The sequence below is a fragment of the Sphaerodactylus townsendi genome, linkage group LG02, assembly GCF_021028975.2.
Source record: "Sphaerodactylus townsendi isolate TG3544 linkage group LG02, MPM_Stown_v2.3, whole genome shotgun sequence".
NCBI classification, from domain to species: Eukaryota; Metazoa; Chordata; class Lepidosauria; order Squamata; family Sphaerodactylidae; genus Sphaerodactylus; species Sphaerodactylus townsendi.
Genome location: NC_059426.1, coordinates 74049295 through 74077226, shown reverse-complemented (window position 1 = coordinate 74077226; position 27932 = coordinate 74049295). Strand labels below are relative to the sequence as shown.

At 40.9% G+C, this 27932-nt stretch overlaps 2 protein-coding genes across 2 annotated transcripts in view; one reads left to right on the top strand and one right to left on the bottom strand.

The window, feature by feature from the left end:
• Positions 1-27932, top strand: part of LOC125426611 (acyl-CoA (8-3)-desaturase-like) — a 181856-nt gene that overhangs the window by 115109 nt on the left and 38815 nt on the right. The window lies entirely within an intron of this gene.
• On the bottom strand, positions 814-5788 carry LOC125426613. The gene is made up of 2 exons (XM_048485118.1): positions 4467-5788; positions 814-1293 (listed from the first exon to the last, which is right to left on the bottom strand). The coding sequence occupies exon 1, from the start codon at positions 5351-5353 to the stop codon at positions 4487-4489; it is 867 nt and encodes a 288-aa protein (XP_048341075.1). The 5' UTR covers positions 5354-5788; the 3' UTR covers positions 814-1293; positions 4467-4486.

Sequence of the window (27932 nt, the reverse complement as noted above, 5' to 3'; positions counted from 1 at the left end):
TACCGAATAGGTGCAAATAGGCTGCATCCCACCTCTGTCCCAATCCTCTTGAAAACTTTTGAACCCCTTGGCAACTTGTTTCCTAAAATTGTATCCCTATATTAGCAAACCCATTATGTTGTTTTTCCCCCCCAAATGCTCTGGAATTTACATACCCCAGGTTGGGAACCTCTGCTCTACTGCACCACACCAGCTTTCAACATGATAAAGGAACTATTTAACACCTTGAAAGAAGGGTGGGATTAAAGTAAAGTGCTATTTTGACTGACATTGGTTGTGGGGGGGGGGTTTAAGAGGTACTCATCAAAGAATGGAAGAACTGACCTAGAAAGGGGGGGGGGTTGGAGCTTTGAGGACTCCTGGGGAAGTGACAGCGTGTGAATAGTTTAAATATAAATACTAAGGTGTGGTGTGTTTAGTCCATCTGAGTGATAGAGGGAGCAGTAGTGCAAGCTGTCTAATATCCAGAGCTTATTGAATTCTTCTCTTTTTCCCCTCTATCTTTTTTTGTGTTTCCCTTCTGCAGATAAGTTTATCCAAAGGTCTCTCTGCTGTTGGATGTTAATGCTGTTCACAAATACTGTTGTTGAAATACACTGTATTGAAAACAACTTTTTCATGTGCAGTATCGAATTATTCCCCCAACTCTGCTAACAAGGCACACAGTAGGCCTGCTGTAGCTTAAGGATCAAACTTGTATATTTTAGACGGGGTGAGAAGAAAAAGGCAATGCCAGTATTAAGTTGAAATCTGAGTTATTTGCTTGTCTTTGGTAATAACAACATACATGAGTAATGGCATCACCAACAAATAATATATAATAAAGTAATCAATCTGATATATATCTAGGTTAATACAACAAATTGATGCAATTAAATAAATTCATTCTATAATCTGTCTATATAAAGAGCGACTTCTCCTTCAAAAGAATATATTCATTTATTAAATACTTTAACATTTCTAGCAGTTTATAAACCTCTGAACCCAATGTTCAGTTTTTATGTCTAATCAAACTGTCTAATACTAAATTAAATTACATCTAATTTCTTGGTTATGTTATTATTTTTGAAAATAAACATATACCTTTAGTAATCAATTGGATGGAAATCAATTCTATCTTTCCCTTTAAATATAGTAACCAGGGTTGCCAGATCTCTAAATATGTTTCCACTGGAAGGAATCTAGATTGATGAAAACCCTTATCCAAAACAAAAAGTTGTTGTATTTTGCTATGCCAATCTTCCATGGAGGGAATTATAGCTGTTCGCCATTGTTTGGCCAGGATTAGACATGCTGCAAGAATAAGATGAAACAATAAATGTTTTTGAGGTTTCTCTATTTGTTTCTCCATCATGCTTGGACCTAACAGGTAAATTATTGGGGATTTTTTGAATTTCAAATTCATTATTTTTTCGATTTCTATATGGATAGATGACCAATATTTTTTTATTTTTGAGCAGGTCCACCAAGTGTGAAAAAATGTTCCCGTCTCCTGGTTGCACTTCCAGCATGCAGGTGAATATTTGTCATTAATTTTGGATAGGGTTAGTGGTGTTACATAGTCTCTGTAGAAAAGTTTTAAAGAATGTTCCCAATAATTTGTATTAGGGGTGTATCTGTAGATATCTGTCCAAAATTGTTGCCATGAAGTCAGCATGATGGGTCTATTTATGTTTTCAGCCCATTTAATCATGCTTGGTTTTATTTCCTCAGTTTCTAATTTCTGTCATAATAGTAATTGATACAATTTACTTATTGCTTTTGTATCCTCGCCTATTAATATTTTGTCTAATTCATTGTATTTATCATTTATTCCCCAGGTTTTGTCATCATAAGACCAGCTGTTCTGAAGTTGAAGGTAAGTGAACCATTGACAGTTATTTCCTTGGATCTTAATTAAATCTCTGGGCTTTATTATTTACCTATTTTGATATGTGTATGTAATGTCCTTATAAGTTAGCCAGTTCTTTTTTTCATTTTTATCTCTGATTTGTAATCCTTCCATGCGTGATAGCCATATAGGTATTTTCCTGTAAAAGATCTTTTTATAGTTAATCCAAATTTTGAGAAGAGCATTTTTTACTATATGTATATTAAAATCCCTATCTCCTGGCTTATTCTTTCTTTAACCGGCCATAAATAGTTGTGCCAGACCCGTCTGTTGTTCATCTCCTCTAAGTTAAGTAAATTATGATCTGTCAAGTTGATCCATTTTTTAAGCCAACACAGTGCAGCTGCATCATGATACAGTCTGAGGTCTGGTAGACCATATCCCCCTCTATTTTTATGTTCTGTTAGATATTTGAATTTTACTCTGGGTTTTTTCCCTCCCCATAAGAATTTGTTTATATCTTTCTCCCAAGTTTTAAATATTTTCTTATTTGTTATTATTGGTAGATTTTGCATTAGGAATAGTATTTTTGGGAGGATTGTCATTTTTATTGTAGAGATTTTGCCTTATAGGGAGAGATTTAATTTCTCCCATTTGTTAAATTTCTGTCTTATGTCTTGCCAACATTTCTCATAGTTATTTTTAATTATATTGTTATTATTATTTTCGAGTTCTATTCCCAGATATTTTAGTTTTTTAACTACTTTAAATCCCATACATTCTTCTAGTTTCTTTTCCTCAGTTGTTCGCATATTAACTGTTAATATTTTTGTTTTTTTGTTATTTATTTTTAAACCTGCTACTGAGCCATATTCTTCAATTAGTTTCATTAAATGTTTAATTTTTGATGATGGTTCTTCCAGGAAGCAAACTACGTCATCGGCGTAGGCTTTTAGTTTGTAGTTTGTCCCTTTATGTCTTATTCCTTCTAAGGTTGTATCTTTTATTATTGTTTTCAAAAGGGGTTCAAGGGAGATAGTAAAAAGTAAGGGGGAGAGGGGACAACCTTGTCGCGTTCCTCTCTCTATCTTAAATATGTCAGTTAATTCATTGTTTATTTTTAGCTGGGCCTCTTGTTTTGTGTATAGATTTGATATACCATTAAGAAAATTCCCATTAATCCCTGATTTCTTAATTGTCTCTATTAAAAATTTCCAATCAACTCTATTGAATGCTTTCTCAGCATCGAGGCATATTATTGCCATTGGAAGATGTAATGTATGGTTTAAAATTTCAATAATGTTTAAAATAGTTCGTATGTTACTGGTTATGTTACAACCAGGGAGGAATCCCGATTGGTCGTTAGTTATGTAGTTGATTAGTATCGAAGGCACCTGGTGGGCCACTGCGAGTAGCAGAGAGCTGGACTAGATGGACTTTGGTCTGATCCAGCTGGCTTGTTCTTATGTTCTTATTTGCTAAAATTATGGTATAGATCTTATAGTCTATATTCAGAACAGAAATCGGTCTGAAGTCTTTTGGGTCAGGGATTCCTTCTTTCACCTTGGGAATTAAGGAAATGGTTGCTTTAGTCCAAGATTTGGGGATTAGATTTGTTGTAAATATTTCATTTAATAAGTTCGTTAATGGTTTTATGAGACTATCTTTAAATGTTTTGTAGTATAATGCTGTTATTCCGTCAGGGCCGGGTGATTTATGTTTCAATCCTTTAATTGCTTTATCTACTTCATCCTGTGTTATTTCTTTGTTTAGATTTTAGGTCGATTGATCAACAAGGTAAGTTTGTCTCTACATAATTGTATCTTTTTTCTGAGTTTCCTGAGTTTCTCAGGATCCAATCTTTAATGTTCCAATTTAATTTTTTCCTACCACCTCCAAATTCCCAACATATAGGATTGTGATCTGATAATATTTTCTCCTGTATGTTTATCTTAATGGTGTAGAAGCTCAAGGATTTAGGAGCCCATATCATATCTATTCTAGTATGGGTTGAGTGTCTCCCTGAGTAGAAAGTAAATTCTAAAGAAGACCCCGATTTTTCATGCCAGATATCCACCAAGTTAAATTGATTCACCCTCTTAAAGAACGAATTGGGAAGTTTGTTGTCTCTAGCCAACTTATGTATTTTTTGACTTTTTTGTGGCCCTTCTATCTATATTTGGGTTAACTATTCCATTCATGTCTCCCAGAATTATGGTTTTATGAAGTTTAAGTGAGAGTAGTTGTTGATGGATTTTTTCATAAAATGCAGCTTTTTCAGTATTTGGTGCATATAGCGCCACTATATTAATTTTCTCATTGTTCCATTCAATCTCTACCACTATCAGTCTCGCCTCCGTGTCTATATATATTTCTTTGGGTTTTAGTTCTTTGCAAATGTATAAAGCCACTCCACATTTCCTTTTATTTTGTGATGATGAGTGGAAGAGGTGACCCAATCTTGGATTTAATAAATATTTAGAATCATCTGTTATAATGTGCGTTTCCTGTAGCGCTATTATGTCCAAATTTTGTTTTCTAAGTTGGCTAAAGATATTTTTACGTTTGACGGGATTATTTAAACCATTGACATTCCAACATAACAATCTACAATTTTGCATTAATAGAGTCTTACCCCCTAGCCTTCGCTGGGTTTTAGATTGTTCTTTTTTTTGTCAAAAAGTCTTGTGCTTTAGCCGTAGATGTTATGTTATAGTTTTTTGAGTTAAATTGGAAAGCTAGGCCTTCTGGGATGTTCCACCTGAAGCGGATTCCATTAAGCCTTAGAGTATCGGCAAGCTCTGTATAGTCTCTTCTCTTCTTCCTAAAGAAGGATGGGATCTCTTTTAGGAAGATCAGTGTTACTCCGTCCAGTTGTGGTTTATTGGCAGAATAATATCGGAGGAATTCGTCCCTAAGACTCTTTCGGACACAGTTAAAAACTATGTCCCTTGGGATATTTTTTGCACGTGCAATCCTTGAGTTTACGCGGTATACTCTGTCTATTTCTTTTACAGATTCATCATTGTCCATTTGCCACGCTTCATTTAAAAGAGGGAGAATTCTTTGAAGAAGATTCTCATTGGTTGCTTCAGGAAGGCCTCTAACTCTTATAAAAGTTTCCTTTTGTTTTAGTTCTAATAAAGCCAGTTGGGCAGTATCTTTCCCTTGTTGGTCCTTGATTTTTCCTACTGCCTCCTCCAATTCCTCAGTGTGTTCAGCATTTTCATGCAGGGCTGAGTTCATTTGGGAGAAGGCCTCCTCTATCTTTTTAAATTGTGTAGCATTGTCTTTCAGTTCTTTCTTTATGTATTGGAACTCTTGCTCTATTATTTCAAATTTTTTATTTGTATCCGTTTGGAATTTATTTAGTTGCTCCTTTGTTTCTGTCTGTAAAGATAGGACAGAGTTTAGCATCTGCTCAATTTTTGAGTCATTTTGGGCTTTTTTAGGTGTGGATGTTGTCTGATTCATTCCTGGTTTTGTATTTTTACTCTCAGTCGTGTTCCTTCTTGTTGCCATAGCCTCCGTTTCTATTCTTCAAGTCCCAAGAATGATGTTTTACGTTGCGTTTATTTCCTAGTCTTAGGAGTGGAGATTTACGGTGTGTTTATTTCTCTTCCTTTTTTTAAAAAAAATAAGTAAGTCTTCTACTCCCCTCTAGCTTTGAAGCTTTGCCGAAGGTTAATAAGGAGCTATTCCCCTGGCAAGTAGATAGGATTCTTAAGTCCTTTGTATTCAAAGCTTTAGTTCACTTCAGGGAATAATATATCACCAAGAGGGGGGGGGGGAGGCAAAGGCGTCTCATAAAAGTCTCCGTTAACAAGAAAAATAACAGAGAAGAAACCTTTCCACAATTTACTCTCTTTCTCACTCTCACCCCACACCTCTTATCGTTCTCCTATTATCGGCTGTTCTCGGCCTCTCGGAGTCTGGCAGCCGCAGAAGCTAGGGCTCACTCGCCCTGAGCTGTTTTGCAGTTTACAACGGGGTTGAGCCTCGAGACTCCAGGAGCTCTCCCCGGAGACGTTCGTCTGCTACCAAGTCAAACCAGAAGTCCCCCAGTTATTTGCTTGTTTACTAAAATCACTACTATCCAGGCCTGTAACTGTGAATACCATATGGAGGTAATGTCCCTTAGAATTGCATCATACTGTCAGCAGTCAGACGCCGTCTCCCACTAAGGAGTGCCACAGTGGCGTGGGGGCCAAAGGTTGATGTAGGAATAAGACACCACTACCCATAAAATGTATGCTGCTGAGAGAGTTTTGGAATTCATCTTGTGTGTCAAGCCTCTGTCAGAAGATGGTTGGCTGCTGAACTTTATCCCTGGTCCAAAGGTGTGCCTGGTTGGGCAATGGGGCTACCTAATTCCCATTGTGTCACCCTTAGGCGACTTCATCAGGACTCCAAGCAGACCATTGTTTACCCTATCTCAGAGGTGGAGCTACAAGGGGGCCAGGGGGTGCGTGTTGCACCAGGTGCGCTTGGGGCGGGGGAGGAGAAAAATTTCAGGTTTGTTTTTTGTATTTTTAGTGTTTTTCAGTTTTTGGCCTGCAGGGGACAAGGTTTTTAGGCTAGCAACACCAAAATTTCCAGGATTGTTTTGGGGACTCTCCTGATAATAACACCCAAGTTAAGTGAGGTTTGGTGCAGGGAGTCCAAAGTTATGAACTCCAAAAGAGGATGCCCCTTCCCCCATTGTTTCCAATGGGAGCTAATAGGAGATGGGGGCTACACCTTTGAGAGTCCATAACCTTGGACCCCCTGCACCAAACTTCACCAAACCTGGCTGGTCTTGATTCTAGTGTTTTTAAGTACTAGTAGCCGAATTTTGTTCATTTTCATGGTTTCTTCCTCTCTGTTGAAATTGTCCATGTGCTTGTGGATTTCAGTGGCTTCTCTGTGTAGTCTAATGTAGTGGCTGTCAGAGTAATCCAGAATTTTTGTGTTTTCAATAACATTGTGTCCAGCTTGGTTTATCATGTCTTCTGTTATTGCTGATTTTTCTGGCTGAATTAGACTGCAGTGCCTTTCATGTTCTTTAATTCGTGTCTGGGCGCTGTGTTTCATGGTCCCTATGTAGACTTGTCCACAGCTGCAAGGTATACGGTAGACTCCTGCAGAAGTTAGAGGATCCCTCTTATCCTTTGCTGAACATAGCATTGGTTGAATTTTCTTGGTGGGTCTGAAGATTGTTTAGAGGTTATGTTTCTTCATCAGTTTCCCTATTTGATCAGTGATTCCCTTGATGTATGGTAAGAACACCTTATCTCTGGGTGGCTGTTTATCTTCATTCTTGTGGTTTGTTCTGTCTTGCAGCTCTTCTGATGTCTATAGTGGAGTAACCATTAGCCTGTAGAGTCCAGTTTAGGTGATTTTTACCTCATACTGCCTCAGGACACATTTTGGGGTATTGGTTCTTTGGCCAGACATAGTGTGTATGTGTGTTCTGGATCTGTGTATGCACTGCCACTTGCCTTAAGGCTCTTTCCTTTACTCCTGGAAATACTGGTCATTTTTTTTATTGCTGGCTTCCCTGGATGTCCGTCGAGACTGGTAACTGTCACCCATCCCTGAAATCCCATCCAACCCCCTCCCTTCTCTTTCAGTCAGCTCTTGCATGCTTTGTGTGCTTATGTTCATTTTCAAAATATTTCTATTATTTATTAAAACCAATTTTAATTGTCCAACTGCCTGCTTATTTGGGAGTTTCACCCAGGCAAATTCTGACACACATTGGTTATTAATCCTAGTTACCCCCCTCTCATTCACTGTCTCCCGTGAATTCCCCTAACTAAAGTGGAAAGACTGCCTATTTAGGGTAACAAAACTCTTTCTTGATCCCTAATTTTTCATAAAGTCTTGAGCACTTTTTGATGTTGGGGTGTAAGTGAAAATGTGCAAGCAGCTTTTATCCAGTTGTTTGAGGAACAACGGGGGAAGGGAACCTGCAAATTAGCTGGTGCTGAATCAGTTCACGCCTTCCTAACTGAATTAACCCCTTCTTTAGTGCAAACTTTTCTCCCTGTCATTTACCCATTTTGCTTGTTTCTCTCCACTTGAATCGTTGCAGTGACAAGTGGGCAGTAGACTAGCAAACAAAATGGAATGGGATTTCTACTTTGACTCAGAACAAGGTGGGACCATGGGAGACATAAGCAGAAAAATTAATATGTAATTTCACTCAGCCTGTTTTTAATCATAAATTGAAAGCTACCTTGCTAAAGCATGGTTGTACTTTTTCCACATCAGTGAAGAATCACTGTTACACTCTTGTTTTTACCCTTCCAGAATTAGGGAGACTGGTTCACCTGCTTTGTTACCTGCCAATCTACTAAGTATTAGCAGGGTGTGCCAACAGGGGCGATTCAGCCAGTGATTCTGTGAATGTTGTCATTTTGAGTTATGAACAAAAGTGTCATATGGCGTGTTCATCATGTTTTGTAAACTTTGTAGCATCCCTCATGAGATACAAATAATTGATTTACTGGGATCTCATTTGGAAATTCACCAAAACGTAAACATACAGTAATTAAATCATAACATTTTCTGTGCTATTATATAAAAATTTGAATAAAATTTTGAATATTTTTTACATTTGATTTTATGTTTGTGGTCTCCAAAGAAGAAAGGTTGTCTGATTCATCTGCAACTATATAAGGTCCAGCATTTTGCCTTAGATCTTCAAATAACATCTGTAAGAATGATGCTAGTCCATCATTAAATGTATTGTAAAACACAATTATGAAATTCAAGTATTATATCATTTCATACATAATTCGAAAAATAAGATCAAAGCCAACATAGATCCACACATTCATTGCCTTTACTTTAAGATCCACTATGGCCTGTTACGTACATGCAAAATAATGCATTTTCAATCCCCTTTCATAATTGTTTGCAAGTAGATTTTGCTATTCCAAACTGTAAAATCCGAACAGCTGCAAAGTGCATTGAAAGTGGATTGAAAGTGCATTATTCTGCATGTGAGGAAGGGGTCTGTGATTAACTTGTTAGATTAATTCTGGTTTTGTGTTCATTTTATATTCCATCTGTTAGCAAATTAAGTGAGCTTATTTTATGAATTTTATGATGGCAATGTATAGATGGCTTTTTCAATCTTTTTCAAAGAATAGGTCATGAAACTTGTGATTATGACTTTCAGTTCAATCCAGAGAGAGCTTGCGGGACCACCTTGCCCTCCCCAAAAAGTTTTTTTAAAAAAGCCCTGCGCCCAACAATCCTCCATGGGGATAGTGGAGATACACCATGAAAAATGTGGCATATCTCAGAGACTGGTTCTACCAGTGCATAGGGGCTGGGCAGGCAGTAGAAGCCGACGAAGGTCAGCTCCACCCCATGGCCTGTCCCTGAATGCCCCAGCCATGCCAGTTCAGCTTTCAGCACTGGCAGCTTCCAAGTTGGGTGCTGCAGAGCTGAACAGTGACTGCTGGGGTAAATCACCCCTGCCTGCACATTTGCCCCTTGTACCAGCAGGGTGGGCACCTATGTTGGCACAGGGCTTTACTGGCTCCAGAGATAGGTCCAACCCTCCTCTGGATTGGGCTGCCCATTATGTAAGCAACCACTTAGGAGATAATTAAATGACACCATTTGTAGCAGTGTTGTTAACTTGTAATTGTGACTGTGTGTGTGGGAAATGTTTTGGAGGCACAAAAAACCCCTACAAACTGGAAGGAAGATGACTTCAGAAAGTCCAATGTTCTGTATTAGTTTTGCTTTATAGGAGTTAGCTGACATAACACTGCCATTTTTCAGACCATCTCCATACCATAACCAGAGACTCTTCCATACTTTCATGGGAAGGAGCGGTTCCTCTATGCATCCAAGTGGCTCCTCTATGCATGGCTGTGAATAAGTTTGAATCATTCTTGGGGCTTACACAACTACTTCATATTTCTATATCTGTTCTAACATTAATATCCTTGCAAAGCTCCAAGGAGTAGTGGAAGAAGAAGCAGAGGAGTGAGAAGCAGGAGGAGTTGCTGCTTGCAACCACTAATTATTCACCTAATCACAATCTTATGTACAAAAGTGATTTTCAAAACAGAAGCATAAATGAAAGATAAGCATACATGGTTGCTTTTAATAACTTTTGATGTAATGACTAAATCAAGAATCCCATTCTACTAGACTGGGAATGCACGTTTTAATCAGAAAAATCTGTAAAAATTTCACTCACTCTTCCTAGGGCTGTCATTCTCTTGTGTACCCTCTGCATTTTGTGCTTGAGGATCCATTTTTGCACTACTATTTCCTTCAGTTTTGTTGGTGGATGACACAAGGACTTTGTGTTCCATGCGCAATAGGAGTGTTATGCCTTCTGGATGCCCTTGCCTTTTTCTTCTTGCAACTATGGCATGTGGAGAGAAGCAGCGTCAGCCTTTCCTCTTGCACAGTTGTTGCTTTCTCAGACTATTGGCTGCATGACAAAAATCATGTTACGTACATGCTTGCACATAATTATCATAGCAGAGCCAACAGTAGTTTGAGGATGGAAAAATGGCATGAGAGGGAAGACAGAATCTGCTTCTCCCTGCACAATACAATCACGAACATAAACGGACTGAGGTGCAATCTGAGAGGCATAAAACTCCCATCACACACAGAATACTAAGTCCCTGTGTTATTCTCACCAATACTAATGTAAGGATTGGCCATGAGAACTCCCCCATGCTTTTTCAAATACCTAAGATTACGTATCACATTGGACCTCAGGAGAAGGCAGATAGGGAAGAGAAGCACTGTTCAGCTGCAGAACATGTTGGTGGCTCTTCTGCATTTGGTTCTAATACTAGTGTTTGGTTGTCTGCACTCTACAAGCATGTTGCATACGCTTTGCATCTGTAAGAGGCCACCCATGCTTATCTGCTTCAAAGATTATGCGGAAAAGGAAATACTAAAATTATGCTAACGGTGTTATCTCTGCCTCCTCCTTGTCTTAATTGAGATTATAGACTCCTTCACGCAGACTGTGTGGGCTTGGCATTATCAGGGTTTTTTTTTTAATCTTCAAAAAAAGAAAAAAAACTTTCAGAAGAGACATAAAGACAAAAATGTAAATGGTGGGGAACAACACATACATTTCTATAAGCAGTTTCCAAATATGTAAAAATAAACTCACGTGCAATTGCTATCTGTATGCCATGTGTTCAAATGCTGATTGTTCCAAGGTCCTCAATGCATTAAGTTACTGGAGGTGGGCTGTTATTCTTTCCGTTTTGTAATATGAGTCTTCTAACTAAGGTAAATGCACAGAGGGTCGATCTCATTGACATTTTTGTTCATTCAAATTACAGATTTCTTAAGGTAGACTGTGGGCTTGGCATTCTCAGTTATATATGTAGCTGTTGCTGCTATGCTGTCTGTCGGTATAAATCCTATGCCAAGGGGTCATTTCTGTGCATAAAGTTACAACATGGCAACTGAGTAGCTAATCTTTAGGATAGTACATAGAATGTTTACTTGTTTCTCCGCATCTACATCTGTGTTATGTAACAATTTTGAAGGGCCTACACCAAGGACATAGGTGGGGTTTTTTTTCTCAGGTTCAGACCCCCCCCCCCCATTGCATGTCCGAAGCTGCGCTCCGCCCCCCTTTTGTGGGTTTTTGTATTTTTAAAGTTTTTTTGTTTTTGGCCTGCAGGGGGCACAGTTTTTAAACCAGCAGCACTAAAATTTCAAGTTATCATCAGGTGACGCTCCTGATGATACCAGCCAAGTTTGATGAAGTTTGGTTCAAGGGGTACAAAGTTACGGACTCCCAAAGCGGGTGCCTCCATCCCCCATTGTTTCCAAAGGAAGCTAATAGTAGATGGGTCTACCCATTTGAGGGTCCGTATCTTTGGACCCCCTGAATCAAACTTCACTAAACCTAGGTGGTATCATCAGGATAGTCTGCTTCTGATGCCACCCCAGTTTGGTGAAGGTTGGACCAGGGGGTACAAAGTTATGGACTCCCAAAGCAGGTGTCTCCATCCCCTATTGTTTCCAATGGAAGCTAATAGGAGATGGGAGCTACACCGTTGAGAGTCCATAATTTTGGACTCCCTGAACCAAACTTCACCAAACCTGGGTGGTATCATCAGGAGAGTCTCCCAAAGATACTCCAAAAGTTTGGTGCTGCTAGCTTAACAATTATACCCCTGACAGCAGGCACCACCCAAATTTTCCTAGATTCTCTTTTTAAATCCACCCCCTTCAGCATGGATTTAAAGGAAGAATCTGAGGTCCCCAGTTTAAACATTGAAAGTAATGTTGTTTCAGGGTGTGGGATAATCGACCCCAAAACAGCATCACTTTCAATATTGTTTTATCTGGGGACCTCAGATTCTCCCCTTAAGGTGGATTTAAAAGGAGAATCTGGGCTCCCTAATTTAAACACCATTGAAAGTGATGCTGTTTGGGGGTGGATTCCAGCACCACAGCAGTCGCCCATTGGGGGGGGGGGGTGCGCAAACCTCACATTTTGCACTAAGCTCCATTTTCCCTAGCTACCCCTCTGCCTGGAGGGGAGAGAGAAGGGACTGCCGGCTGCCAGCTGGGAGCCCAGCCGGTGGGGGAGGCGGGGCAGGCGGGTCACGGGAGTCTGCCATCCCTTGCCTGGGAAAGCTGCTGTTATAAGCACTGAGGCTGGGGGTGGGGCTTGGGGAGATGTGGCCACACCCCCAGAGGCAGGTGGGGGTGTGGCCTCACCCCCGAATACCCCTCCCCCATAAAAAATCTATACCTACATCACTGGCCTACACTTCACTGCATTTCTACAGTTCCACAGGCTAGAACTCTTCTTGCATGGACTCCTGTGCCAGTATGTTGTGTCTTATAGTGATGTAAACTTACTAGACATTTTGCATTGATGAGGGTGTTGATTTTTATTCCCCTCCCCATGTCAAAGTTTACCCTGCCACGGTGCAGTTGCATAACAAAGTTTACCTGGGTTTGGTTCTACTAATTCCCTGAGGAGCACACATCATAAAGCAAGGGGTGGGTGGGTTACTGAATAAATTTAAGAAAGGATATTCAAACAGGCATATAGTTCAGTGGCAGTAAACTGCACATAAATAACATAGCTGACTAACTATCATATTTACTGGAATCTCATTACAGCACAGTTGATTCTTAAGGCAAAGAATTTCCAGAGTATAATACAAAAATCTTCTTGGCCGCAAGGGAAGGGTATCAGGGCAAAGGTAAAGGGATAAAGGATTCTTCTCTCTAGCTACACTTATAGACAATTGCTGCCCATAACCTTCTGACATCCTCAACTAATCATTGGGCAGCATCCATAGAACTTTCCAGAATGAGAGTTAGTTCCTCCTCCCATACCAGATTTACAGCTGAATCATGTGAGCTAATTGACAGGATTGAGAAGATGTCCTTGACAAATAGCTGCCAGCCTGCCAGTGTGGCGGTGACTAATACCTGCAGAGAGTCAGGGAAAAATGAACTAAGCTGGAAAATTCCTCTACAGTGGCTTCTCTTTTGACACCCCCACAAACACCCTTAGGCTGTTTCCGCATGGCACAATCATACCAGGTTACAATCGGTATCTTACAATCCGGGTCTATTTTATCCCGGTTTCTCCCTTTGCATGGGTGCCCATTTCTGTGAAGAAGTCGAGTTAAGACCAGGAGGAAACACTCTGATTACTTTTGCACAAGCCTGGCTTTTTTTGTTTTTACAACATAGATGCAGCACACATGCTCAAACATCCCTGGTGTGCTGCATTCTGATTGACTCTTCCTCCTCTCCCAAAGGCAATGCTTCTGATTGATGGAACCACAGCAACCACAGGAAAACCAAGCAGGACGACCCCTCCCCTTTTCTCTAGCTTTGGAAAGAAGCCGGTGCAGTGAGCAACATGGCAAGCATGTTGTGCTATACAAAGTAAAAACTTTTGACCAATACTGGGCAGAGCACTATGTCCCAGGTGTGCAGGAAGGTGTGCAGGAAGGTGTGCAGGAAGGTGTGCAGGAAGCCACGGCATGAGACACTCCCTGCCTCCTCCCCCCAACATACCAAATAACATTTCTAGTCTTTGAGGCTGTCATGGAATGAGAGCATCCTGCCAGGCAGGCGCTTCCCCACCCCTCCCGGGATCCCATTGAGAACGTGAGCTGGGAGCTGCAGGACTGGGCTGGCTGCAGCTTGGCTGTCGAGCGGCACTTGTGAGAGTGAACTGGAACAGGATGAGCATGATGTCAGGCAGCGAGATCTGGCAGTGGGGTGGCAAAAATAAATTGGTTTTGCTCCCATGGCCTTTGAACTGAAGCGGTTCAAAGCGGGATTTCTGAAAAGGATCGCCATTTTGGGGATTTTTGAAAAACCCAGGATGAGGGAAATATCACTCGACAAAGATTGGGAACCGTGCGAATTTCTTGGCCAAACTGGGATATTTCTCTTGCTCAACCTGGGATATTTGGACCATGCAGAAATGGAGAAATTTTGGGAACAAGGAAAAATATGCACAATAAAATGTATTTGCTACTTAAAAATAAAAATATGCAATTGTACAACTGCTTGAAATAGCATTGTATGGTGTATATATATGCCGTCAAAATAAAGTTGATCTTTTAAAGAACCAGCATGGTGCAGCATATAGATTGTTGGATTAAGATATAAGAGACCCTGATTAGAAGACCTGCTCTGCCATGGAAGTTTGCTGGGTAATCTTGGGTCATTCACATTATCTTAGCCTAACTATACTTCTTAAGGTTGTTGTGACAGTAAACTTCACAGAATACATCTTTGCATATGTGGGACTAATTTATTTTCTCAATTCTGATAAAAAGTTGTATGCCTATGATAAGCACAAGCCTCTAGCTCTTTCAAGGTGAAATAAACCAGTTCTAAAAGATTTCTTCTGTTCAAAGCTTTATTCTTTCCAAACTGCAGTTTTGGAGAACTTTCCTTTAGCAAGCAAGCAGGAGAATTCAAAGCTCTATTGTCTGCAAGCATCAATTATAGTTTTTACAATTGCAGCCACCCACTCTACCTGTCCTTTGGCTATTGGCTAAGCCAAACCGCCCATCACATTACCAATCCTTCTCCCCAACTTGTAACTACTTGTCAGTATACTTCAGCATACACTCTGTATGCTGTCTCTTCGCCCATTCTCTCTCTATCTACTCTGTCTCTTCGCCCATTGGCTGGGCTGCTCCTGACATCCCCCTCCCTTTTGCTCACTTTAACCTTTTCCCATATTTGGGCATGCTCTTATGTCATACCTACCCTGCCGGGTACCAGGATCTGGTTGCCATATCAACCAAGCATGTCTTTGCCTTTATCAGTGTCTTTCTGGGCAGCAGCTTCCTCTTATGTATATCAGCTTTATTCTACATTCCAATTCTACATTTTAACCGAAAGAGAAAATTTCTTTATAGTCTTAGGCAAGGCCAGTCTGTGTCTGTCTTTCCAAAAAGCCCTTTCTAATTTCTCTAATATATGATTCTTACATATATGGCAAGTTAAAAGTTACCCTGATATATTTCTTGTGACTAAATATATATAGTATATATGGATGGCTTAATACACTCTAAGCTAATATTTCTATCACCTAGATCACAGAATAAAATACAAGAATGCAGTAACTATGAGAGGTAGAGGTAGGGCATGCTCAGTTTTCTAGATGATAATGGCAAAGATTGCAGGTTTTAAGTTGGTAATTATCAATTATGGAAATCCAAAGTGATTCTGGAAAATTATTTCTGGGATTTTTTAAGCAGTGATAATCCAGTAGAATGGAAACCACCCCCTCCCTCCCCCAATAAGCAAAGCTAATTATAAGTGTGCTAGGAGACAGTGATTAGCTCTCCATAAGGAAAGGAGACACAGTCAAATGTATGTGGAATACACTTCAGAAACTGCATGAAACCTAAACAGCAAGTGTAGCTGCTTTAGAAGCTATATAAAATGAGACTAGCAAATAGCTTCAGAAGCTATATAAAATGAAACCTAGTACATGCATGACAGGGGCATAATGAGGCAAACTGTAGCCCTGGGCAAAACCTGAGTTGGATGCCCCCCCCCCCCCGAGCGGCCACTCCACCACGACCAATTTTTTTTTGCACCAGAACATTGGTGTGTGCAGGGGGTGTATTTTTAGACATATCAGCACCAAAATGTCAGTGTATCATTAGGATACTGTCCTTATGCTACCCCCCAAGTTTGGTGAGGTTTGGTTCAAGGAGTCCAAAATTATGGACTCCCAAAAGGGGTGCCCCATCCCCCATTGTTTCCAATGGGAGCTAATAGGAGATGGGAGCTACAGTTTTGAGGGTCCATGACTTTGGCCCCCCTGAACCAAACTGCACCAAACCTGGGGGGTATCATCAGGGCAGTCTCCTGATGAGACTCTGAAAGTTTTGAGACTATGCCTTCAGAAATGTGCCCTCCCCCCCAGCCTGCAACCTCTATTGACAGCAATACAGAAAACTCAATGCAGAACAAAGATTCTTGGGTAAATTTCTGGGAAGTTCCTGCAGGGGGCGCATTTTTGATATATCGGCACCAACATTTCAGGGTATCATCTGGAAACTGTCCTTATGGGACCCCCCAAGTTTGGTGCCATTTGGTTTAGGGGGTCCAAAGTTATGGACCCTCAAAGGGGGCACCCCATCCCCCATTCTTTGCTAAGGAGATGGGGGCTACCCTTTTGAGAGTCCATAACTTTGGACCCCCTGAACCAAACTGCACCAAACCTTGGGGGTGCCATAATGACAGTCTCCAGATGATACCCTGAAATTTTGGTGCTGATCCGTCCAAGAATGCCCTCTCTGCAGGAACATCCCAACATTTGCCCAATAATCTTTGTTCTGCATCGAGTTTTCTGCATTGCTGTCAATGGGGGTTGCAGGCTGGAGGGGAGGGCACATTTCTGAAGGCACAGTCTCAAAACTTTCATGGTCTCATCAGGAGACTGCCCTAATGATACCCCCCAGGTTTGGTGCAGTTTGGTTCGGGGGGGGCAAAGTTATGGACCCTCAAAACTGTAGCTCCCATTTCCTATTAGCTCCCATTGGAAACAATGGGGGATGGGGCACCCCTTTTGGGAGTCCATAATTTTGGACTCTTTGAACCAAACCTCACCAAACTTGGGGGGTAGCATAAGGATAGCACCAAAATTTCAGCGTATCATCAGGAGACTGTCCCTATGCTACCCCCCAGGTTTGGTGCAGTTTGTTTCAGGGGGGCCAAAGTTATGGACCCTCAAAACTGTAGCCCCATCTCCTATTAGCTCCCATTGGAAACAATGGGGGATGGGAGCACCCCCTTTGGGAGTTCATAACTTTGGACTCCCTGAACCAAACCTCACCAAACTTGGGGGGTAGCATAGGGACTGTCTCCTGATGATACGCTGAAATTTTGGTGCTGCTAGCCTAAAGACTGCGCCACCTGCAGGCCAAAAATGGAAAACCACTAAAAATACCCCAAAAGAAACCCTGCATTTTCATGCCCCCCACAAGGTGGTGCCCTGGGCAGCTGCCCACCTTGCCCAATGGGCCTTACGCCCCTGATGCATGAACATTGAAACACTATGCTAGTAATTGTGAAACAGATGAGTGAGCTTGGGGAGAAAAATGAAAGGCATGAAGTGGCACTATTACCACATAGTATCCCATAATGTTATGTCCCACTCGTCAATGCCCATGAGACCAGATCAGGGAGATCTCAGAGGGAAAGTGTGTATAAACAAGTGGAAGAAAACTGGAATGACCAAGGCACTGAGCCTCAGAGTACCATGCACTCCTGAGCAGATTGGAGTAGGGAATGAAAGAACTGAACCCTAGTTGAGATTACCATCTACATACTATTGGATGTTCGATTAAGGAAATGATGACAGCAATATAACTACAAAATATTGCCATTAAAGGCTATTCACATGTCCTGTGAAAAACAATCAAATCCATAGAGAGTCTACTAGTGGATTATGGTGGTCAGTGTATAGAATAATATTATCTCAGTGCTCACATAGAAACTGAGATTGATGGGGACCATTTCCTTAGTTGGAAACAAAAATTTACCGAGAAGCCAGAGCATTTCGATACGGGGGATGCAAAAGAAGTGAAATGCCACAAACAGGGGGATTACCTAAAAATAGAGGGGAAAACGCACTGCCAACAACAGTCAGTACTCAAAGACGATCAGAACATTATTGGGTATAGATACAATGACAAGGTAGATCTGTGCCTGTAGGATTTCTTTACAGGACTGTTTCTGTGCCCAATCAATCCAGAGAATCCAATTCCAAAGCCTTTATTGGCATTATAAACTACAGAGTTAGTAGAAAAGTAGAAAAGAGGCATTTATCTACTAACTGAGACATTAAAACATTAAAATGCATTAAAACATTAAATACATTAAATACATTAAAACAATGTTAAACGTTCACAACCACGCCTTGTAAACCGCACACATATAAATTAATTAACCATTACTACTATGTAGACAATGATTGCGCCTGACCAAATAGTGCCTGAAAAAAACTTGCAACATTCTCACATACAAGATCACAGGACCCATTGAGTAGAAAGTTCATCACAGATGGTAACCTGACAGCGTTTGAGCTCTCTACCAATGGACAGATGTACATGGAGCGAGTAGATTCCAGATATTGGACACTCCAATAGTACATGTTGAGTCGTTTCAACAACGTGGCCATGTTACATTGACATAACCTGTTCTCATATGGAGGTTATTATACCTGCCAAGAGTCATAGCTGCTAGGTAGAGCATTAAAACGTAGCCAAAGTGTACACTCTATGCTGTTTGGGGTTGTACCAGAATGTACAGATAGTTGGCACAGTAATCTGATCGACAATTCCCAAGGCCTGTGGGGAGCAGCTTTTCCTCCTGCAACATTCTCTCAGTTTCTCTCTGTTCAACTAAAACAGATTAATTTCATTATGAATTCTTGGATGGCAGACATAGTTTGGAACTGGTCAGCTGTTAAGCCCATGTTGTTAAGTTTCTTATCTATGTCAGCCAACCATTTCACAGATGTAGATTCTGATAAGAGTTGATGTATAAAACTATTGGGTCTGGGCTCAAAATGAATTTGGGTCCAGTACTTAAGTACTCTTGTCCATGCCATCAGTTCCATACTTATTTTGTCCAGTTTTCTCTGCATAGGGTGTCATATGGGACACACCTTGGTGACCCTAAAAATTTTCTCGCCAAGAAAAGTATCCCTGTACTGACCTCATAAGGTGATTTGAATTTCGGGAACCATATTGGGGTTCCATAATAGTTGAGGGATTATCTTTGCATTGAAGATTTTCAGTGCAGCTGGGACAAATTGGTGTCCTTTTAGAGTAGAAAATCGGAGAATCGCTGCAGCATTCACCCTAGCTTTGTTCTCTGCTTGTTTGCTGTGAGGGACCCAAGATAGGTTGTAACTGAATAGGAGCCCTAGATATCTAAACTGACTTCTACTTGCTCTAGGACATGGTTGTTCACTTTCCAGCTACATTTACACCTAGATTTTGCAAAGATCATGACTTTGGACTTGTCATAGTTAAGCGTCAGCTTATTTACATGACAGTATATCTCTGTGACTGCAGTTTAGTAGGCGCTTTTAAGCCTACTTGGGAATATGACAAGAGAACAGCGTCGTCTGCATAAAAGCAGGGTGGATATATGCAGCTTTAACCTAAGCGCATGGATGGCCATCAATTTTAGTTAAGGTTGCAGGGAAGTCATTGAGAAATAGGCAAAATAGACTGGGTGCCAGTGGGCAACCTTGTTTAACCCCTTTGTTAACCATAATTGATTCTGTTAACGTGCCATCTCTTGAAGTTCTTATTTGGCAAGTTGTGATCTGCAGGAACTTTTAATTAGAGCTAAAGTCCTTGTCCATGCTTTAGGGTTTTAATTTATGCCATAAAAGTTCCCTATTCACCCAATCAAAGGCACCCTTCAAATCCAGAAAAGCAGCATAAAGCTTGCTTTTTCAGCTCAATGATTTAGTTTGCAAGATGTTGGAGAATTAGACAGTGATCTAGGAATAGAGTTACCTGCCCTAAAACCCGATTTGTTCTGGGGTCGAAAGTAGCTGATGTTTGTCTGTCCAGCTCTTTTAATTTTTTCAGTAGATAGTTAGCATACAATTTGCCTATAATGAGCAGATAAAAGGCTGATCGGCCTATAATTAGAGGGACACTGGGGGTCTCCTTTTTTATAGAGGGGGTACAATGATCGCCTTTAACCAGTCCTTGGGAATCATTAAAGATTTGTTGATATATGTAAATAATGAGGCAAGCACTGGAGCCCACCAGTCTGGGTCAGTTTTTAACATCTCTGCTACAATGATATCAGGGCCAGCTGCTTTCCCAGACTTTAGTTGGTGAATTAATTCAATAACCTCTCGCCTGTTAACTGGGGCCCATTCAGGCAAATCCTCGGCTGGGCTCATGCTAGAGCTTCGGTCAATCTCTTGGTCGGAGTAAAAAATTCCAGAGTAGTGTTTCTGCCATAATGAAGGAGTGATGTCGGCAGCTATTGGGAGATTTTGACACATGCCCCAATCCAGAGAATCCAGAGAAAAGAGTGATATTTGAAACTGGTATCAGCAACTGCCACTGATTCAGAATTAAAGGCAAATGTAGATGCTGATTGGGCTTGGGACACTACTGATCAGAAGTCCACCGTGGAAATTTGTTTTAATATAACGAAACTAGGTTAGTTAAAAAACAGACAACCATTGCTCTTTCATCAATATAAGCTGAATATATTGCAACAGCACAAGCATGTCAGGAGGATTTCGATTTGCCAATTGTTAGATTTGGGATTAAATATACCTAAACAGATATTAATCTATGAAGAAAATCAGGGATGTATAAAGCTGAAACAGATTAAAAGGATTAATCCTAAAGCTTACAGATTGGTATTATGAATCACATTCTGAGAAACTTACAAAAGAAAGCACTTATTAACATGCAATATTGGCTTACTGGGGGAAAAATGATTTGCCCAGTAGTATCACTGGAACCTCCCAACAAACAATTATATTGTGGAATAGTACACATACTGTTGAAAAGGAATATTGGAGTGCTATCTTAAGAAGAGGTGTAAAATTTTCAGAAATTTTGGAGCCATGGGAGAAAAAAATTCCCTGTGTTTTTTAAATAAAAATTTGGGAAAAATGGAAATATATGCAATACTTAATTTTCTGTTGAACCTAAACTTCTTTTACAGATTGATCTACATAAAAGGCATCATTTGTAACTTAGCATATAAAATAGCACCATTTTGCACATTTATGGAATGTAATAGCACAAATATCTTAATTTTCTATAAGAAAAAAATGCAAGTATACCCAGCATTCAACACTAGAGAAAGAGTTGCAAACTACTGGACCCTATGCTACCAGAACAAATATAAATTTAATTTTAGCAACCTGAGAGGTAGACATTTTTAAAAATATATATAGTTTTGTAGTTAAGCAACACTGACCATTTTTGGTATATGAGAGAGTTAACTGCAATTGGCAAAACTATACAGGGGATAGAAGAGTTAGATGCCTTCTTTCTGCTACACAACTTCCATTACTGTTTTCAAAATACCAGTCAGTTCCAATCTCCATCTCTCAGCATCTCACCATTTTGACTTTCTACGGGGATACATATGTTCAGCCCTGGATGCTATGCTAGCTTTGAGCTGGACTGGAGCCAATATATAGGATGTATATTAAGAGACGAGAAAGTATAAACCAATGAACACCCAGCAGAGCAACTGAACAGTATTACATCCTTGTAAGTCTATAGGATTGCATTCAAATGGTTCCCATAAGACTACAAAAAATACAGGACACTTTTTATTTATTTAGATTATTTGTAGGCTGTGTTTCTACCAATAGGTTCTTAAGGCACCTGACAGATAAAAATAAATAATAAAATCATTATTAAAAAATCAAAATTATGGACAAGTCCAAGGTAAAAATCATAACTGCTGTTCCCTAATTCAATCTATTTCAAACCACAAGTCTTTAAAAGAATTTAGAAAATGTGCAGAAAAAGTACCAACTTCATTTCCTTGGGTAGGGAATTCTATAGTCTGGGGAACAGCAGCCAGAAAGGTCCTCACACAAGTCCCATTAAGTCTGATTGCCACAAGAAGGATGGATCTCAAAATACAGAAGGCTGATAGAAGTGGAGTCCTTCAGCTGCTCTGGCCCCAATCCATTTAAGGCTTTAATATTAAAACAGCAGTCATTTGGGCATGCCCCTTCTAAATATCTTTTGCAGTAACTATGAAAGTTACCATCTTCAAACTCATCTTGATGCAGAGCATGTTGCAATAATCAAGTCTGGTTGTTAGCCAAGAGGGAGTGTGCTACTAAGTTGTTATTATCCAGGAACAGCTACATCCTCTGAACTAGCGTTAGTTCATATTGGGCCAATTTCAGATAGTTGTCAATCTACAGAAAATGTGGCTTCTTAAAATTCTCCCCCGGTCCCATAACATGCAAACTTGATCTTTCAGTGGGACCCTGTCCAGAACATCCTTTGGGTATCACATACATACACCAATTGACCCTTTGGGCACCCCACACATTCACCAATTACCAGTCCTCCAGTACTACCTTTGGCAACCTCCCTATAAAGAATGAGCTGAACAACACAAACTCCTCAGGGTCGTACCTGCATCAGTATCATACTCCTATCCAAGTCAAACCCTCCTAAAGTCCCTCACATTAATGGAAATACAAAGAGGTTGAATCTCTAATATCATGCCCAGTTGGATCTATTTCCTTCACCTGGAAAAAGGTACAAACTAAGATACCAAGACTACAAGTTTTATTCATGAAGCAGGAATGGGGGGAGCCCTGATAAAAATAGAAGGTACGTTCCATGGCATTCCTCTGGGTCCCCTGCCTGTCAGAGGCCCTTTACGCACTAGGAAAAAAAATGTAAAGCAGATGTGGATTAATGCTATGTGGAGCAGCAACCGGACCTTTTTGTCGCAGTTTTTTTCTTACACACTTGACCCACATTCAATGGAAAGAATCTGGTCCTGCATCTGATTCCAGAAACCCGACATTATACACTGCCGCAGAATGCAATTGTCCTCAATTGCCATGGATGTCCTGATTGGCTGTCGTGCTGTGCCAGGGCAGGTACTTTCGAATACTTTGCCACGTGACATGGCAACCAGAAGATGACACTCCTGTCTTCCTATTGGCTACCGTCATCTCATGCTTTCTTGCGGGGGTATAACGAGATCTCAGAAACCTTCCTTCCAATTGGCTATCGTGCACTTGTGCTCCACATTCCCACACATTAAGCCTTGACTGTTTTAAAAAAAGGACATTTTCCAGCAGATCTGTTGGCAACCCAAAAGCATGTACAGAGCTCTTTTTAATTTACAATGGAGTGGCTCTCCACAACTGAGCACAAGACATCCTTGGCTGGAATGTGTCTTTGGAAAAAGCAACAAGGATCTGGCTTTTTTTTTCTGAGATGAAATTCTGTCTGCTCCAAGCCTAAAACAGAATACAGAGTTGCACAACAGAATACAGAGCTGGTGCCTGCACTTTAAAAACAAACTGTAGTATTCTTACTTCACTAGATTATTAACTATCTTGGCGATTCTGATCTACCCTCCCTTCTATTCCAGCCCCTAGCTTGTCATGCCTGGATCTTCTTCCTCCCCCCTCTAGAAGAGCATCTCCGAAGTACATGCTGGTTGCATCCAAGGGAGGGGGCTCTCTGCCTCTTATGGACAGCCTCCCCAGATTAAACAGTATAACAATGAGCCATGTTCCCTTCCTGCTGATCCAACGAGTGCTCGAGATCTCTTGTTCTTGCTACGCAGAGATAATGGAAAACATGACTGACCGTGAGGAGCAGGAGCAGGCAAGTGAGAGGAATTCGACACTTTAAAATCTGCGCGCGCATCGGCAATTAACTGGCGTCTTCCAATTGGCTGGAATAAATTGCTTCATTGCTGAGGTGGGAATCTGAAAAGTGGAGCAGTTGCCAGGTTATACACACTAGGCCAGGCACATCCGGAGTAAAACCATGCATTCTGAAAAAGTAGTACATACAACCAGGAGCAGGGAAAAAGTGAGGTATGATATGGGACAAATTGGAAAGTGAACCAAACTGATCTGTGACACAGGGCTTGACAGTGTAGAACTTGTGCAGAAAATGGAACTGCCCCAAATACTTGTTCTAAAACAAAGCTGTAGTGTGTAAAGGCCCAGAATTAGCTTTCACACATCATAGTAACAAGGGAGAGGCAGCAAAAATCCATTCCAGAAGTAGAGTTCTGTTCATAGTTCTCTGAGTGGCACCTATTATAACACATGGATAAAAATCAGTTCTACAGAAAGGAATGTGGAAATAGCTGTCTCCTTGTTGGTTAGTATTGCAGGCATATATGTGTATTTTTCTCTGTCTCATCTACATCCAGCCCATCATCCAAGAAAATCAGTGTGATATACTCCATTTTATCTTCACATCACTCCATGACACTGAGAGATTTGCACAAGGTCATCCAATAAATAAGTTTTTTTAATCAAGCAGGTCCAACTCACTGTCTACTACCTACTGGTTGCTAGTGATAGAGCCATCACCTGATTACAACTGGTATATCATGTAGTTTTATTTTGGCCTCTTTGCCACCATCAAGTTAGCAGAAATATCAGCGTGATAAAATATTGTGGTTTGTTGTCAATGGCCGATTATCCACTGGTGCTTTGGCACACGGTGGGACCAGAAGCACATCAGGGCAAGAAGTTTTGTCCCTATGCACTTCCTCTTTGTGGCATGCCAAGAGTGGGGGGGCGTTGGAGCAAAAAATCTTGTCCTAATGCACTTCATCTTTGGGGTGCTCTTAGAGAGGAGGCACATTCGGGCAAGATGTTAGCCCCTCCTGCTGCAACTGACAGCTTGTCCGAGGAAGAGTTAACTAAGCCTTGCAGAGAGACGCCAGCTGAATCAGTAGAGCCTGATCCAGCACAGGCTTCTGACTTAGAGCTAATTCACAGGATTAGGAAAGATGCCAGTAGCTCTGAGTCTCCAGATGTAAGTCAGCATTGCAGATGGAGATTGAGACTGGCCTTAAAGGAGAGGCACTGCTCAGCAAGATTACAGGCTAGGTATTACCCAGGGTCTTTGCAGGAGCAGTCCCAGGCAAATAGCTCTGAGGAATAAAATGCCTTTGGTAGAAACTGTAGTTGTGGTTGCACAGTGTGTTCTTCCTGATCTTGCCTGAATGCCACTGTTGTCTCCAGACTTTGGACTGGCTTACTATGGACTGGCTTCTTGACCTTGATTCTCAGCTTCTCCTTGTTGCTGTGTACATTCCTGGCTTTTGACTCCTGACTTGGTCAACATTGCTCTGGACTATCCCACAGACTTGGTATCCTTGGAATTATTACTGACTAAACTGTTATCAGCCCAGCCCTGGCTCTGAGCCTCCACAGTGCTGTGTGTTGCTGAGGCAGCACACCAGCCCAGCCTGCACACAAGATTTCTTGTCCAGATGCACTTCTTCTTGCCCCACACATGCTTCTCACCTTCCACAGGGAAAGCAAAAGCACTTCTTACATGACTTTTCACACCAGAGGAGGTGAGGGTGGGAAACACCCTGCAGTGGGTAATCAGCCAATGAGAGAACAGTAAAGTACAGAAAATGACCTACATCAGGAACTTCTTTTTTACTATTAGACTGTGATCAAACATAGGGGAAACCAAGGCTCTTCCTTCAGGTTTTTTTTCTCAATTTTTTTCTCTGGATCTTTCTTAATTTTTCTCCTGTGTGTTTGCAAATGTGAGTTTTCCCATGGCTAATCTTCATTAGCCACAGGAGCTACTTAGAATGGATCAGTAAGAAGATTACACCAATAGAACAGGCAGGAGTTGATGTATGCCATAGGTAAGCCAGGGCAGCTTTTGTTCTAGTGCCAAAAAGTGCTCATATTTTTGAGAAATAAATCCATGTGACCCCGTCCACACCCAATGGTACAGATGCAGCTCTTCTGCTTGTGCAAAAGAGCCCTCTTCAATAATTCAGATTTGCATATACAGAAAGAGAATTGGAGCCTTCCTGACCTCCTCAGGCAGACCATTCCATACAGTGAAGGCCACAATAGAGAAGGCACATGTACTACCTGTTTTTGACTTTGCCCATTTGCAGGTTGGGCACTAGCCAATACCTTAAATTGAGCCCAGTAACTAATGGAGTGAATGTTGAAGAGTAATATGCATGCTCTGTGTAATTCCCAATAATAGCTTCAGTGTTCTATTCCAACTGAAATTTCCTAATTGATTTTTGAGGGGAGAGCAATGTATAGTGCATTACAGTAGTCTAATCTCAATGTATTAGTTTGTTACAGAAAAAATACAGAATCTTGCGACACCCTAGAAATGAATAGATGTATTGTTGTATAAACTTTCATGAGATGCGTGAATAATGGACAAAGACTGAGTGAAAGTGATAACAGGTTGCATATATTTGCTCCTGATCCCAACGAGAAGCAGCTGCTGGTTTCACTGACATACAGACACAGGCAGATATGGTCCAGACAATGTCCACTGAAAGTTAAACAGGGGTGCTATTGCAGGAGTGCAACCAAATCAGATGTCGTAGGAGCAAAGACAATGTCACCAAGGGAACAGTGGTATGATTCCCAACTACACAAGACTTAGATGACTTGCAGAAGAAGCATGGAAAGAACATTATTTGCAGTGTTTTTCTGAAGTTTTAAACCCTGGTCTTCACAGGCTGAGGAGGATTCACTTGCTGTTGCCAAGGCTTCAAGATATCAGAAGAGGAAGGAGTCCAGAGGAGGAGGAATTAAGTACTAGAAATAAACCGTGTGCTTCTAGATTGAAGATCCAGGCAAGAAACTTGGCAAGAGCTGGAATGGAGATGGAAGCATTGGAAACAACCTCACCTAGGACCCATGGGAGCTGAGATGAAGAAGACCTTCCAACATATTGCGTGGCTGAAAGTTGAGGAAGGCAGAGCAAGCATGAATTCCTAGATGTTCTTTATAGAAATCAATTGTTATTATGGCTTTTTGCCCTTACTACAGCAGTAAGTCAGCATGCTATTGCCCAGATGTCTGAACTTGGAAGCTAAGTAGGGTTGGCGCTTGGAAAGGAGACCACCAAGGAAGATTGTGTAGAGGGTGGCAATGGCAAACCACCTCTGCTTCTTACTTGCCTTGAACTCCCCTTCTTGAGTTGCCATGAGTTGGCTGCAACTTGATGGCACTTTCGACACACACAATGATGGCTAAAATTTGTAACAAAGAGACCCCTTTGTTGTTGTTTGTTTCTCTTCTGGATTTCTTACTTTAAAAGATGGCAACCAATCAAGGAAATGCAATGATCATTGCTGTGCAAGTATGATCATATCACATGAAGATGACAAAATGGAGTTTCTTCAGAACACCAAGAACTGTGTGACCTTCTGTGCTGATTACACCACATATTATATCCTGAATATCCTTTAAGTTTTGATATCATTCCTTCTCAATTACCTTAGCTGGTCAAGAATTCATTTTTCATTTTCATGTTTAAGAGTGTCCTTATAGGTCTGAAAGAGAAGGATTTCCAGTCCAGAAAGTAGTTTTCAGGCCCTGGAGTCTTTTTTTTTAGAAGTAAAGAACTGATATAACAAATGGAATACATTCATGTGTGCACATGTTATCAGGACATTTGGGAAATGGAATTCATATGGAATCAAAACCAATTGTGGTGTGCATATTTTGTAAGAAAAATCTTGTGTTTTCAATCACCCCTCATTCATTTCAGTTATTATCTGTATGTCCTCAACAGTTTGTCATGATTACTCTTGTTTCTGTTTCCATTGGTTTCAGTAGGAGCATTTCCATCTCTATCTTTCTGTTTTCCATGTTGGTGACCACAAGACCCTTACTATCCACACAACTGAGTCTGGCCTGGCTGTTGTCACTATGTCACTGGGCCTGGCAGCAGCCACAGCATGACTGGGCCCAGCTCAGAAAGGTATTGGCCAAATCACAGGTTCCTAAAAGTGGTCTTGGGCTACATCAGTCTACTGACAGGCATAGGAAGGCTTAAGAAAAAAAGCAAGTGCAAAGCAG